Below are 16333 nucleotides of genomic sequence, written 5' to 3' on the forward strand. Positions count from 1 at the left end.
CGTGAAGCTTAAACGTCCTCCAATTCTGATGGCGTTTCGCTGTACTTTGGTTCTAGGCAACAGTGAGGGGAATGTTGAAAACCGAGCCTTTCTAAATTATTATTATTATTATTATTATTATTATTATTATTATTATTATTATTATTATTATTATTATTATTATTATTATTATTATTAATTTCATAATTTCATGTATTGTTCAAGTGCCCTTCTCCTCCTTTTTCTTTTGTATTTACTTTGCGCTTTGTTGTCGGTACTCTCTTCTTTTCACAATTTTTATTTTTATTCATTTATTGTTTAATGATTTTTCCGAGTGTTTTGTTTTTGGTTTGTAATGTATGCGTGCGCCAACACTCAGACCTTAGGGTTGTTCCTGGGCACGTTAAATAAACATGATTGATTGATTGATTATTATTATTATTATTATTATTATTATTATTATTATTATTATTATTATTATTATTATTATTATTATTATTATTATTATTATTAGCTCTTCAAACTCCTTCACGGTAACCTCACGTGTCCCGAACTACTCAGCTGTGTCATGTTTCGTATCCCACGCAAGATCACCATAGAACATAGGCCTTTCCATGTTCCTGCCTGTCATCACGAACACTCAACTGTCCACAGGATACAGAGTCTTTATAACGCTTACTTTCGTGAACTTGATATTTTTCATAACTCCTTCTCATCGTTCTTTTCCGAGCTTTGCCTTGTGTTATAATTTCATGCATTGTTCAAGTGCCCTTCTCCTTCTTTTTCTTTTGTATTTACTTTGCGTTTTGCTGTCCGTACTCTCTTCTTTTCACAATTTTTATTTTTATTCATTTATTTTTTAATGATATTCCCCTGCAGTGTTTTGTTTTTTGGTTTGTAATGTATGCGTGCGCCAACACTCAGACCTTAGGGTTGTTCCTGGGCACGTTAAATAAACATGATTGATTGATTGATTGATTGATTATTATTATTATTGTTATTATTTACATTTGGCTTACCCCGAAGGAAAGAAATAGGTAGGCTGCGCTCATGACACTTCTACCAAGCACTGCTTGAATATTGCACCTGCAACTGCGGCTCAGTGACAACGGCGTTGCGCTGCTAAGCTCGAGGTCACGGATTCAATTTCCGTTCGTGGCATTTCGATGGAGGGTGAAATGCGAAATCGCTCCTGTACTTGGATTTAGGTCAACGAACCCCAGATGGTCAAACTTAATCCGGAGTCCGCCGCCTACGACGTGCGCCTCATAATCATATCTTGGTCTTGGCACCTAAAACCCGGGAATTCATTTAAATTTAATGCTTCAAGTTACGTACTACAGCAACTTGCTGTGCACTATAACATTGTTGACCTCGCTCCTAATAGTTGATTTTCCATTTTCGGATAGCTGGTGAACACAGAGGAATTCCTGGGGAGGTTGCTGAAGTGGCCATTCCAAGTGGACAGTGGCGTTGGTAATGAAACAGTAGTCTACGTCAAGGTTAACGACCGTCACAAGGAAAAGATACTTGGCTTGTCGTGGCTTGTCGACCCTAGTGGGCAGCGATGTCAAGCCTGCACCAAGACTTCGATAGCGGCAGGCATTGCCATAGCCATACCAAGCCCAGCAGAGGTAAGCTAGCCGGATATATTGATGCTTTACAGAACTCTTCATCTTTAAAAAAAAAATGGCCAATTTTTTGCCTCAATGTGAATTACGATATTTGAGGTAGAAGTGTGAAGCACAGGCCTATAGTAGACTACCCGCGTATGTTTTGTAAATAAGTAACTGTTGAACTGGCAGCAAGAGACGTCGTGGTGAAGAGCAGCTTTGGAAACATTCATGAACGACATGCTCGCCGTCGGTACGATGCGTTTTGCAGCCCTATCTGACAGAGGTGGCGCTTTGTGAAAAAATGCCCATTGTATAACATACATCATCATCAGCCTATTTCTATGTTCCCCGCAGGACGAAGGCCTCTCCCTGCGATCTCCAATTACCCCTGTCTTGCGCTAGCTGGCTCCAACTTGCGCCTGCAAATTTCCAAACTTCATCACCTCCCATCCTACTTATAGTTTTCTGCCGTCCTTTACTGCGCTTCCATTAACTTGGTACCCATTCTGTAACTCTAATGGTCCACCGGTTATCCATACTACGCATTACATGGCCTGCCAGCTCCATTATTTTCGATTAATGTCCATTAGAATATCGGCTATCCCCGTTTGCTCTCTGATCCACACCGCTCTCTTTCAGTCTCTTAACGTTAGGCCTAACATATTTCGTTCCATCGCTCTTTGTGGAGTCCTTAACTTGTTCTCGAGCTTCTTTGTTAACCTCCAAGTTTCTGCCCCATATGTTAGCACCAGTGGAATGCAATGATTGTACACTTTTCTTTTCAATGACGGTGGTAATCTCCCAGTCAGGATTTGGTAATGCCTGCCGTATGCACTCCAGTTCAATTTTATTGTTCTGTAAATTTACTTCACACGATCAGGGTCCCCTGTGAGTAATTGACCTAGATAAACGTTCCCCTTTACAGACTCTAGAGGCTGACTGGCGATCCTGAATTCTTGTTCCCTTGCCAGGCTATTGAACATTATCTTTTTCTTCTGCAAGTTAATCTTCAACCCCACTCTTACACTTTCTTGGTTAATGTCCTCAATCATTCATTGTAATTCATCCCCATTGTTGCTGAACAGGACAATGTCATCTGCAAACCAAAGGTTGCTGAGATATTCGCCATTGATCCTCACCCGTATGCCTTCCCAGTCTAAGAGCTTGAATACTTCTAAGCATGCAGTGAACAGCATGGGAGATATTGTTTATCCTTGCCTGACCCCTTTCTTGATAAGTAATTTTCTACTTGTGGAGAACCAATGTAGCTGTGGAATCCTTGTAGATATTTACCAAGATATTCACGTATGCCTCCTGTACTCCTTGATTACGCATTGCCTCTAGAGTGCTGGTATCTCTACTGAATCAAATGCATTTTCATATTCTATGAAAGCCATATTATAATAATTCCTACAAACTTCCAGGCTTTGCTAAGCGTGTATAAGAACTATCTTCGGACAGTGCATTGAGGTTCTCATTGCAACTGTGGCCCTACGAAATTGTGAACATCATGAAGAAATACGAGCTTACGCTACGCTGCCGTGGCACTCCAGCAGTTCCAAAGAAGGCGCGTATGCGTTATTGCCAAGTGTGATCTTTACTAATTGCCATAGAACTTTTGAAGACAGCTGTGACCCCAACTTCACTTCCTATCCGCTGCCTTTTGCTGGTGCTAGGTAGCCAATAGGTGCTTCAAACTGTAACAGTATTATGTCGCCAACAATGATAGTCCTAGCATGTCACGTACAGTGATGAACCAGAAGTACGTAGAGACGCACAACCATGTCTTTCTTTTCCGAAGGTTGGGACTTGGATCCTTCACCTAATTAGCTCTGCCAAAGTGGAGATCAACATTCAGGTGAAATCTAAAGCCAGGAGAGAAGGCGTAGAGCCGATTCAACTCTCCTGCACCATGGCCAACATGCTGGTGGACCGACCAGATGCAGCAGTCGTCTATGCCAAGATAAGCAGAGGAAATAAGGTTGCCCTGGGCGCCTCTGTATTCGCCGATGTACGCGGGCCGAAAGCCGGGCGCGAGTCGATGCTTCAGCTTCATGACGACGGACGAGGTGAGTTTGCGAGCAAGCTGTACGTGACCTGCGGGCTTATATGCCCGCTGTAAGATGATAACATCAAGCTCATACGCTATTATCGCGTGATATCAGAACCCGACAACCACGCCGGCGATGGAACGTACAGCGGCTACTTCACAAAATTCACTGGGAAAGGAAGGTACACCGTGACTGCCCACGTTTTGCACCAGAATGGGACTCGGCTGGCGTACCCAATGGACAGCTCTGCGTGCGCCTTCGGCATAGCCACGCATAATACGAGCGACGAGAGCACAGGTAAGTGTAAAACGCGTGTGAAGCTTTCTCGGCAGTTGAAAAGATGAGGATATATGGCTTGTCGGTGAAAAGTCGGTGAAAAAAAAAATTGTCGCACCACACGTCACATCATTGCGTGTTTTATATGGTTATGTTTATTGATATGATCATTTCCTTCTTCTATTCAGTGTGTAAATATCTGAGTGTGTCTATTTTGCTTCTTTGCCTTTAATTCAATACCGTTTTACCAGCTTTTAAAGCTCGCTGAACGACATATCTCTCAGTAAATACCAAATAGGTCATCAAGCTTGGTTGTCAAGCGACCAACCTTTTTTATGTTCTGCTCCAACTTAGCAGTACAAACAGCAGAAACAATTTCAGATCGTTAATGGCTTCACTAGATTTATAAGCTAATTGTTTATATCAAACAATATCCATGTTGTTTATTTATATATAATTATAATATAATATTATTATTATATATGACGCTTGATATCACAATAACGTACCATAATAGCCGTAGGAAGGTTTTTATATTTGGTCTTAAACTGATAACATATTTCAAGCTTAGCATGTTTGAGAAAACTTACTCATTGCATCTGCAGCCGCGTCTGCTGCGAGGTAACTTTTGCCAACGTCTCGAGTTATAACATTCTCCCTCTGAAATCTCCGTCGCTGCTACATGTTCCAATAGCGTGGAGAATGAAACGACAAATACGGGAAAGCGTGAAGACACGCCTCTTTCTTTGTGTGTGCACCTAAGCGTCCCTTAGTGTTGCGGCTTGTTCGAGCAACGCACTACAGCTCCACCTTACTACTAAAAACTCGCAGGTGCAAGCCTTGACTTTGCGTCTGAGCATCCAATAGGCGACTTCAAATTCGTCAACACAACGGCCATAGCCACCACCGACAACGCTACCATCATTGAAATTGTCGACCCTTTCGAGAGAGCTGCTTCAGGAGGCTCCTTTCAAGTGACAGAGCCAATTTTCGAAAGTGACGTGCCTCCGGGGAACATCCGGGACCTTGCCGTGGCTGATACACGTCCAGGAGAGAACGGCACTCTGCAGGTGGAACTAACGTTTACGTGGCCTGGAGCTCATTTGACGTCAGGCAAAGGTTAGCATTGACCTTGTAAGAGTGTTACATCTGTGCTTAGTCAATATTTCAGCAATATTTAGTATCGTGAAAAGTAGAGGGCTGCTTATAGAAGCTGGAGCCGAGGAAGCACCTTGTCCGGTTTACTTGTACTATCAGTGAGGCTGTAAACAGACAGCTCCGACTTCAGTTGATAAAGGCTTCAGCATCACAGTTCAACAAGTTACTTCAAGTGTTCGAACTTTGGGTCGCGTACTCACCGAATTGCAGATTAAAAACATCACAAGAAAAGTTGATGGGCACGTGCTGCAAGGCATGAGAACGTAGTTGCTTCTTGGCCGAGACGGCGCCTCGTACTTCAATATCTCTTTGAGCTTCGAAAGCAAGGCGGTTACACAAGCACGTGACATTCCAAGCGTACGAGATGAGAAAGGAACATTTGCCTATGGCAATAATGTAGCAAGAGCACAAAGAAATAAAACAGCTGACAGATTAACAGCGCAAGGACAACGCGAAGATGAAGACAAAAAAGAAGAAGCAGAAAAGAAACCGACAGGACGACCCTTAGTGCTCGCCCTGACGCTTTCTTTGCACTTGTCTTTTACTTGCACTGTCAAATTGTCAGCATGAGTTACCAACAGCATGCAAACAAGGAGGTAGAGCTTGCGAAAAAAAAAAGAGAAAAGAAAGACGTTGACCAGCCCAGTTCTGGGCGCGACAGCCTGTATGTTGCCGTTAGCCCGACCTCGATCAGCATACAAATTCAGAATGCGCACGCAGATGATAGCGAACATGCAGCCCCTACACAATGGCAAGGTATTCGAGTACTGTCTGTATTACGCGACCAAAACACGGCCTATGTAAAAAAAAGCATTAAGGAAAAGCACACCTGTCGCCTTCTTCGAGACGCTCTTCGTTGATAATAGCTTACTGTCATAAGCCACCGACTTGGCTATCATCGTACTTGCTATAATAGCTGGCATCCGTATATGACTACTTTCTTTGGTGTAATTGAAGCCACGACCTGTCTGAGAAGGATCACAAAAATTCAGTTCTCCTACTCGTAAGAGGTGAATGTCTAGTGGCACTAGGATGTGATATTTTACAGAGAACTTGAAATAATCTCATTGCAGTATACTGTTATAAGCAAAACATAAAAGGACAGTTGACTAAATTCGCCTTGTGACGGAATACCGAATAAGGAGAGTTATTTGGCTTTATTCTGTATCTCATATGTACAAATAATGTTCATTTGTTTTAAAGGCTTTTTCTTTCGCAGCATCATCAGTGGAGATCAGAGCCAGTAAGGATTACGCGAAGCTGAAATCGGACTTCCGGAGCCAAACAAAAATCTCGGAATTCAACGTGACCGAACGAGGCCTCGAGCACGCCATCATTGTGTCTCTGCCCATCATTTTGGCCACGCCTCAGCAGGACGGTGCATCCACGTGGAATGCTTACGTTGCAGCTCTCGCCACTAACAAAGACGGCCTCAAGTCAACACCGTCCAACGTCGTGCTGCTCGACTACACACCTCCACTACTCACCACGACTACCACAACCGCAGCAACTACGACCACTGAAATTATCACGCCGAGAGAACGCGCTACAACGAATGCAGCAATTACCACCCCTGAAATCAGCACGCCGACAGAACGCGCAACAACGAAGACAGCAACTACGACAGCTGAAATCTCACCGCCGACAGAACGCGCTACAACGAACGCATCAACCACGACCGCTGAAATCACCACGATCACAGAACGCGCTTTTACGAACGCATCAACTACGACCGCTCAAATCAGCACGACGACAGTACGCGCTACAACGAATGCATCAACCATGACCGCTGAAATCACCACGCCGACAGAAGGCGCTACAACGAATGCGCCAAACACGACCGCTGAAATCACCACGCCGACAAAACGCGCTACAACGAACGCATCAACTACGAACGCTGAAATCATTACGGCTACAGAACGCGCTACAATGAAAGCAACAACTACGAGCGCTGAAATGAGGACAACGACCGAACGCACCACAACGAACGCAAAAACTACGAACGCTGAAATGACGCCGACAGAACGCGCTAAAGCGAAAGCAGCAACTACGGCTGCTGAAATCACCACACCGACAGAACGCGCTACAACGAACGCAGCAAATACGACCGCTGAAATCATCACGATCACAGAACGCGCTTTTACGAACGCACCAACTACGACCGCTCAAATCAGCACGACGACAGTAGGCGCTACAACGAATGCATCAACCATGACCGCTGAAATCACCACGCCCACAAAACGCACCACAACGAAAGCAGCAACTGCGACCGGTGAAATCACCACGCCGACAAAACGCGCTACAACGAACGCATCAACTACGAACGCTCAAATCATTACGGCGACAGAACGCGCTACAATGAAAGCAACAACTACGAGCGCTGAAATGAGGACAACGACCGAACGCACCACAACGAACGCAAAAACTACGAACGCTGAAATGACGCCGACAGAACGCGCTAAAGCGAAAGCAGACACTACGGCTGCTGAAATCACCACACCGACAGAACGCGCTACAACGAAAGCAACAACTACGACCGCTGAAATCAGGGCGACGACAGAACGCGCCACAACGACCGCTGAAATCAGCACGACGACAGAACGAGCTACAACGAAAGTAGCAACTACGAATACTAAAATCATGAAGCCGACAGAACGCGCTACAACGAACGCAGAAACTACAAACGGTGAAATGACGCCGACAGAACGCGCTACAACGAAAGCAGCAACTACGGCTGCTGAAATGACCGCACCGACAGAACGCGCAACACCTACCGGTGAAATCACCACGGCGACAGAACGCGCTACAATGAACGCATCAACTACGAACGCTGAAATCACCACGGCTGCAGAACGCGCTACAACAAAAGCTACAACTACGACCGCTGAAATGAGGACAACGACAGAACGCGCCACAACGAACGCAGAAACTACGAACGCTGAATTGACGCCGACGGAACGCACTACAACGAAAGCAGCAACTACGGCTGCTGAAATCACCGCACCGACAGAACGTGCTACAACGAACGCAGCAAATACGACCGCTGAAATCACCACGCCGACAGAACTGGCTACAATGAAAGCAGCAACTACGACCGCTGAAATCACCACGGCGACAGAACATGCTACAACGAAAGCAACAACTACGACCGATGAAATTAGGATGACGACAGAACGCTCTACAAGGAACGCAGCAACTACGAACGCTGAAATGACGCCGACAGAACGCGCCACAACGAACGCATCGACAACGACCGCTGAAATCAGCACGACGACAGAACGCACTACAACAAACGCAGCAACTACGAACGCTGAAATGACGCTGACAGAACGCGCAACAACGAACGCATCATCAACGACAGCTGAAATTAGCACGGCGACAGAACGCGCTACAACGAAAGCAACCACTACGACCGCTGAAATCACCACGCCGATAGAAGACGTTACAATGAACGCAGTAACTACAACCACTAAAAGCACCACATCGACAGAACGCTCTGCAGCGAAAGCAACCACTACGACCGCTGAAATCACCGCGCCGACAGAACACGCTACAACGAACGCAGCAACTACGAACACTGATATCACGAAGCCGACAGAACGCGCTACAACGAACGCATCAACGACAACCGTTGAAATCAGCACGACAACAGAACGCGCTACAACGAACGCATCAACTACGACAGCTGAAATCATCACGTCGACAGAACGCGCTACAACGAAAGCAACAACTACGACCGCTGAAATCACCACGCCGACAGAAGACGTTACAATGAACGCAGCAACTACGACCACTGAAATCACAACATCGATAGAACGCTCTACAACGAAAGCAGCAACTAGGACCGCTGAATTCACCACGCCGACAGAACGCGCTGCAACGAACGCCGCCATTACGATCGCTGAAATCACTCCGCCGACAGAATGCGCTACAACGGACGCATTAACTACGACCGCTGAAATCAGCACGACGACAGAAGGCCCTACAACGAACTCTATCGCTACAATCCCTCGTCCTTCAACTACAGAAGCATCCCCAAGTCACGTCACCACAGGTATGTCAACTACAGCACCTAGTACGAAACTCCCCACAACTTCCGCTCTTCTGACGACTACATTATCTCCAGCGACACTTCCAAGGACTGCAAAAGAAACAAGCAATCAAGGACGAACCACTACGGAAGCTTCAACTTCCAATGTAAATGGATATCACACCGCCGGGGCGGGTACTTCTAGCTTAACTGTTTTTTTGACACTGTCAAAATGGGTACCGATTGGCGGAGCCATTGCGGCTGCCGTAGCCGCCATCTTGGTTGCTCTATTAATCAATATAAAACGGGAAAATGGCCGAAACTACCGCTGCTCTTCTCGGAGAGCACGGAAAGTACAAGAGTCAACCGCGTGACTTAGGTTAAATATATACATACAAGGTGCGTTCAAAAAGAAACCGAACTTTTGCTATCACATCTTTATTGCTTATTGTGCAACATTTTAAGCATTCACCCCCTCAAAGTAGTCCCCTCTACTGGCAATACACAGTGCCCATCGTTTCTTCCATTTATGGAAAGCCTCCTGCAACAGACTTTCTGGGATGGTACGCAGGTCTCGTATCGCATTGTCCAGAATCTCCTGTATGGTGCGGAAACAATCTTTCCACGTGGTTTTAAGTTTTGAAAACCGGAAAAAGTCTGCTAGGGCTAGGTCCGCAGAATACGGTGGATGGGGCACAACGGGAGTGTGATGTTTTGCTACATAGCGTGGACAAGGAGTGACGCGTGAGGCGGCGCATTCTCATGATGCAACACCGAAGTCTAGTTTTCCCACAATTCAGGCTTCTTACTGCGCACAACATCCTTCAAACGCGCTAGAATTCCCTTGTAGACTTCCTTGATTACCATCTCAACACGTACGTTGTACAAATTCCTGATTGACAATGCCTTTGCACTCAAGAAACACAACCAATGCCATCTTGATCTTTAACCTACTCATGCGTGCTTTTAAGGCGAAAGCCTTTAATGGCTCATACTCGCGGCGTCCGACCGTCCGTCCATCCGTGCCCTGGAACGGTGCCAGCTGTGGCCTCATACGATGGCACAGCGGCGCATAGCAACAGTTGCGCCGCCACACCTGTGGACTCTCCCCCCCTTACGCTCTCTCAGCAATCACGTGATGCCACAGCGGCGCGCGCGGCAACGCTCCTTCGTCAGACGCCTCGTTGCAGCAGTCGGGTTGGTCGGATGGCTCCTAAACGGCCCGATGATGATTCCACGGCAAGCGGTTCGGAGAAGCGCCCCAAAAATGTGGATTCCCCCGATACCAAACGCCGGAAGAAGAATGAGCGAATGCGCATGCGACGGTAGTCAGTCGAATGGGCACAGGCTTTCGCCGAACACACTTTGGAATTTACAAAGTGTACTTCAATTTTTTTTTTGGACGATAAGATGACTGCGCCTTCGTTTCAATAGCATAGCCATAAACCCATAAATGTGTCTGCGAAAGCTTTGCCAAGGTTTCAGCAAAATTTCACAGGCACACGTTGTCCTTCAAGCTCTTCAATTGTCTCTTTCGTACTAAACCGACGGACAGTTTGTGCACGTGCTCACTTCAGCAGCTGTAGCTCGCCAACTTACGGTTTGAGCGAAACGTGCCAAATGTCACTTTATTGTCTAAACCTGTCGCTACGTGCGCTCAGAAGTCGCTGCACGCTCCTTCTGTCGGTTGGCGCGTTATTTCAAAGGTTCGGTTTCTTTTTGAACTCGCATCATATATAACAAGAAAGGCCGAGGCTATTCCTTCACCACATGTAGCTTTCACCATCCTTTACAGATTCCGAGCCTTTACAACATTTTTGACAATAAATACCCGCTCAACTTTCTGTTTTGCTTCGACTGTAGACCTTTATTTCAATGCTTGAGCAACAAATGGATGAAGTGATTCGTCTGTGTGCTAATTAAACGAAAATCGTAAAATATGGGCTGCTGTATGGGCTGCTGGGCGTGTCACTTGCCGCGTCTGGTCATTGTATGTGGACAGCATGAAATCACGAGTCAGATCTTAGAACACGATCAGGCTTTTTCGTAGTTAGTTCACCATATGCCAATGATAGTTTTCGTTAACATCATAATGCAAAACAAGTTGTGAATAACTTTTAGAAACGCAGAAAATTCGATCACTGCACCACTAATGGGTAACGCGGTGCTGCTGAAATGGAGCTCACATGATGACAATGCAAAATTGAACAGTATTTAGCAGGCTTGTCCTTATCAGCGACATATCTCTACGGCATATCCCATAAATATTAAGAAAGTTAACCTGCTGCAGCAGCAACCAAAGCAGGAAATGTTCTTCTCAATAAATGGCGGCCATGATGGAGCAGCCGGAGCATGCCTGCGGCTTTTCTAAAACTGCAGCCCATTTAGTTGCAAACGAGATCATTCACAGAGACTCGATTGAAGTTCCAAACGCATGAAAAGTTATCAGACAAGATTGTTCGTTTGCAGCACGGCCGCAGTGAGCTCTGAATGACAGAGGTGAAATTTGCATGTGAATGAATGAATGAAATAATAAGCTATTTATTTGTCAGGATAGTTCATTTGTCCAAATGGGAAAGCGAGTGGCAGGACTACAAAGAAAAAGAAAGTAAAAATGGAAGCGGTCACTAAGAAATACTCTGCGACAATGACAGTGTACGTTTACATAGCAGGAGCGATATAGCTAATGAAGAAGAACATAGGATAACAGCTTCTTTCTGATATCCCGTATGGCACTTAACCGGTGCCCAACTTTAGCGCCTAACAAATCACCGGATAGTCGGGAAATGGGAGCAAAAACCCAAAGTCGAGGGAAAAAATTAGCACTGGCTTAGCTCGGCTATGCCAGGATATACGTAGCGTGAGCTAAGGGTCAGCTCGTTATTGTTAGCTTTCCTGGTGTTCTAGGATTACCTTTATTATCATGCTTACTGCTGCTTCAATGACGTACACACACGGTATACGCATAATGTGACACAGGTTTATTTATTTATTTATTTATTTATTTATTTATTTATTTATTTATTTATTTATTTATTTATTTATTTATTTATTTTTGCTTAACGTCTGGTTGCTTCTCTATTGCCACAAAGACGGCTCGGTGGTCAGTGTAGTAAAACGCTGCCATGTCTATGGCCCCAACACCTTCTTCTGTTCGTTCTTCCTACGCTCAACCGCTAATTGCCAGGCAACTACTTCAGGATCCGGTGAGTTAAGCTTCTCCGCTCATCTGCGCCGCTGAGCATCAATTTAGCTCACTTTCTCCATGGCTATACCACACTGGCAAACGCCGTGCTATATGTATACCCCAGCTCTGCGCATGCGCGCAAAATGAGAGGCGCTATCAAGCGGCTCCGGCGCAGCGTCATACTTGGCTACTGCGCAACTGAGGCGCGCAAGCTCGCGTCTACGCGCCTTGCGCCTGCCGCGCCTAGCAAGGAATGAAGGTTTGCATCCACAAATACGCGCGACAGCGCCCGCTTACTGGCCTCACACCTGGCCTCACTCGTTGACGCCTTGGCAGACGCCACTTCGTACTTCGTTGTTGACAGTGTTTCAAAATGCTTTGATATCTATAAACGTAATTGTTATATTTTTAGAGCTGTTAAATCAGCACAACAAGTGAAGAGGAAGCACTTTACTGCATGGTATAAATCTGCTTAACTGAGAGTTGAATGTACCGCGCCATCGCTGCGTAGCCAGGCTATGCCAGGCGCGCCTACGCGATGCAGAGAGGAGCTGATCACGGAGATCGCACCGCATTTCGACGCGTACGAGCCGTGCCGCACCGTCTGCGCATGCGTGGGCGCGTCCGCAAGCGTACGTGTGGTCTGGGCTTTACGTCTAGGTATGGTGTAGTCTAGGAATGAATCCTAGTGTCGGCTTCACTGAGTGCTGTTGTGTCTGGCGGTCCCTCGGGACAAAGGAGGCCGGCGCCGACTCAGACGCGCCAACCTGGCGCCCTTTCTCGCGGCCGAGAATTGTCACCTGGGACTGAGGGATTAGCAGTTGGTCTCCGGGCTACCTCATGCGTCGCTAAACGGCAGCGTCGCCCCTTTGGTGCGGTTCCGTGAATTACCAGCGCCGCCCGAACCACGACGAGGCCTGGCGCCCTTTCGAGACAGCCACCGCCCTCCCTGGTTCCGCGAACTGACCGCTGTGGAGAGGCGAATCTTGAAGGGGGCCAGTGTCTGGCAATCCCGGGGGAACGACATCAACGTTCGGTTTCCAAGGTGTCAACCGCTGCCTGCGTTCGGGGGCGACCTAGCAAGATTGGAGGCGGAGCCCGGCGGGAAACGACGACACATCACGTGCGGGATACGGCCACCCGATCCAAGATGCTGATTGGCTAAAAGAACTACAGTGTATTCCCTCGTCGAGTGAAAGAGGGAAACGAAAGGGATAAAACAGGGGACTTGAGTGTTGAGAGGCTTCAGGCTTGACCATGTAGAGAACGCTCGACCATGGAGAACGCTCAGAGATGTAAACGCTACTACATGCAAAGATGTTAGCACGTAGACGGCTCCAATATCATGGAGCCCTTCTTGTAAAATACCATGTACAGTGTATATAAAACAGTTTTCTAATCTCCCTGGATATCTCCTCCTCTCGACACCTGGCACGGCACCATACATGGAACCTTCGTGGACACCACGGACCAGTCGGACTTTCGCAACAGTGCCGACCGGCATGAGAGCGAAGGAGGCAGAACGTCGTATGCGGTACCATTGGCGCCCTCTGTCGGGTTTGTGTCCAAACGGGAAATGGCACCATTCCATAGGGCGCCCGTACGCGGCGCGAGCGGCGCGTTCCTGCAGTTCCTGCTAGAGTTACTGGCACTGGTTCCTGCTTGCTTCGCGCATGACAAAACAGCTCTAAGAAAGACGAGGACGAAGAATGGTAGGTACACACAAGGATTGATGACTATCAACTACAAGTTTATTCGTGAAAAAATAAATATATATATACACGGAACGATTTGGTAAATAAAGATATATGGAGAACATTAAAAATGTGCACCAGGAAGCCGCCTGTCGCTTATAGAGGGAGGGAATTTATGATATAGCACAAGTCTAGCTACGTCAGCAAAAAAAGTATCGATATATTAGAGTGCGGCATTTGAATGCCCGAGCAATTAAATACAAGCTTCAATTCATGCGTGAACTGTGCTTGGGCATTTTCCTTTTTTTCTTTCGCAGGGGTCCGGAAGCATTCTGCAGGGTCTAAAGTTGCTGTGAATATTTATTTTCTACCGCAGAACTCATTGTGATAAGAATAAGAGTTTAACAGAAAAAACTGATCCATTTCAGCGTCCGAAAGTCAAATATTACGTGCATTTCATATCCTTCTCAGACCCCTTGCACATTATACTGCGCATTGCCTTCAGTGCTTCTCAAAAGTAACTGTGAAGCGATTACCACGCATATGATGACAGATGTGTGCAGAGCTTTATGAAAGTAGCTTATTCATTTACTCGATGCCAGATTTTGAGAAAGTTGACCCTAATTTAATGTAGGATATGTTGTGTCGGCACAGACGACGAAAAGCAACCACGAAGTGGGTTTCGAATACCGCGAAATGACCTTATTAACAATGGAATGTAGACAAAAAATTGGTTTTTACCGTTCTTAACATACCAGTCTGTATTACAAGGAACCAACTTGCAAGATGACTTAAGGAGGATATGCGTAGTGGGGCAGCTGAACACTGGTGTGCATGTATAAATGTTTAATTGTACGCAGTGCTAGGCCGGATCCTGTCCCGTTTGTTGCCGTTTCCTTGCAAAGATGGTGTATATGTCGCTCTTGCGTGGGTTCGTTTTCATTAGAACAATCACCAACATAGTTGTTAGCACAGCGAAGACGACGAGCCCGCCCGCGACGAACATCCATATCCACCATAGAACGGTTTCCTTATCTAATTTGTTGATTACGCCATCGACAGTTGGTATCCGTGGCGGAGGAACGTGATGTACGCGAACTATATTAGAAATGTTAGATTTCAGCCCTTCGCTGTTGCCGAAGCGAACCGCCAGGAAGGCGTTGTAGATGAGTTCACCATCTGCACGAGTCGTAGAGAAGGTGGCTGGTAGTAAGACGGTGACTGCATGCTTGGCGCAGGATGGCAAAGGGGTGAGACTGCCATCCACGACGTCTGCATCTGTTATTTCAGTTTGTTCGTCGAAGCTCGAAATCAGTTCTTCGTAGTCGTTACCGATGCGGATCTCTGCAAAGGAGGCTGTAAGAAGTAGACATAGAAAACGTGACACGAATGCGTTAGCTGAATTAGAAACGACAGCTGGTGAACTTGGTGAATACGAGGATCAGTCAAATACAATCTGCACTCAGGTTGTTCGATAAGATAGCGTATATCTCAAAGGAGCTCAGACATGACATTTTGCACATATTTTTTGCGTTATGTGATGAAGAAACACTAAACTGCAAAAAAAATATCACAGGATCTCTTATATTAACCCTAAGACGACTTGAAGGCGGACGCACAAGTGCCGATGCTTTAAAGACGGACACATGATGTACACATCCCCTTAATTCGCTTAGTCATCCCTCTTAATTCCAAAGGTCGAGGGTTCAACTCCCATCCAATGTCGCGGGTTCGAGTGCCTTAATTAGGTCTATCGTAATTAACTGTGCCGTAATTAACTTTGTCTCCATTCATTTATTTACAGTGCACCCTGAAGCGCCGAAGCGTTATAGCAGGGGAGTGGGCGCAAAAATAAAGTGACGCTCAGTAACATAAAATCACAAGGAGGCCTTCATGAACACCAAAGGTAGTGGGTTCGTAGCCTTTTTGTACCCTTCGTGTCGTCGACGCATTGTCGCTCAAGGTCGACTGACTCATTAGACACACAAAGCTTTCGCCTTAATAAATGCTGGCGAACACCACTGTGCCTAAATAACTTACTATGAAACTCCTTTCTAGCCAACTTCGGTATTTTGTAACACAGGAGGCGAACGCGTCACGAGGTCATTGGACGCTTTATTCCTGTGATCACTACAGGTACACTACACGCGAACGCAGCCATTAGAAATTCGCGCATCACTCTTGCATACTTTTGAATATTTTCCCCAAGCAACACCGTCACACTTAGCCTTCGCAGCATCAGGAAATTTTGCTATGTCCATGACGTCACGAGAATGTTGATAATGGCAGGTCCGTAATTTCGAGACGACTTTAGTATCACATTACAATATAAGTATTTGCTA

The 16333-nt window shown here is 46.2% G+C and overlaps 3 protein-coding genes across 3 annotated transcripts in view; 1 reads left to right on the forward strand and 2 right to left on the reverse strand.

Moving 5' to 3' along the window:
• LOC125940850 (calcium-activated chloride channel regulator 1-like) overlaps positions 1-7268 on the forward strand; it is a 146212-nt gene extending 138944 nt beyond the window's left edge. The window contains exons 10-15 of the mRNA XM_049657459.1: positions 1389-1613; positions 3397-3664; positions 3761-3943; positions 4754-5041; positions 6300-6893; positions 7255-7268. Coding sequence (XP_049513416.1) covers positions 1389-1613; positions 3397-3664; positions 3761-3943; positions 4754-5041; positions 6300-6893; positions 7255-7268 — 1572 coding nt within the window. The remainder of the gene's footprint in view (positions 1-1388; positions 1614-3396; positions 3665-3760; positions 3944-4753; positions 5042-6299; positions 6894-7254) is intronic.
• A 183-nt stretch (positions 7269-7451) lies between these two features.
• On the reverse strand, positions 7452-9242 carry LOC125940851 (uncharacterized). The gene is made up of 2 exons (XM_049657460.1): positions 7576-9242; positions 7452-7460 (listed from the first exon to the last, which is right to left on the reverse strand). The coding sequence occupies exons 1-2, from the start codon at positions 8971-8973 to the stop codon at positions 7452-7454; spliced, it is 1407 nt and encodes a 468-aa protein (XP_049513417.1). The 5' UTR covers positions 8974-9242.
• A 4880-nt stretch (positions 9243-14122) lies between these two features.
• LOC125940852 (calcium-activated chloride channel regulator 1-like) overlaps positions 14123-16333 on the reverse strand; it is a 41062-nt gene continuing 38851 nt past the window's right edge. Inside the window, exon 13 of the mRNA XM_049657461.1 lies at positions 14123-15347. Within this exon, the coding sequence (XP_049513418.1) occupies positions 14854-15347 (494 nt within the window). The 3' untranslated portion in view covers positions 14123-14853. The remainder of the gene's footprint in view (positions 15348-16333) is intronic.

Source organism: Dermacentor silvarum, chromosome 10 (assembly GCF_013339745.2).
Source record: "Dermacentor silvarum isolate Dsil-2018 chromosome 10, BIME_Dsil_1.4, whole genome shotgun sequence".
NCBI lineage: Eukaryota > Metazoa > Arthropoda > Arachnida > Ixodida > Ixodidae > Dermacentor > Dermacentor silvarum.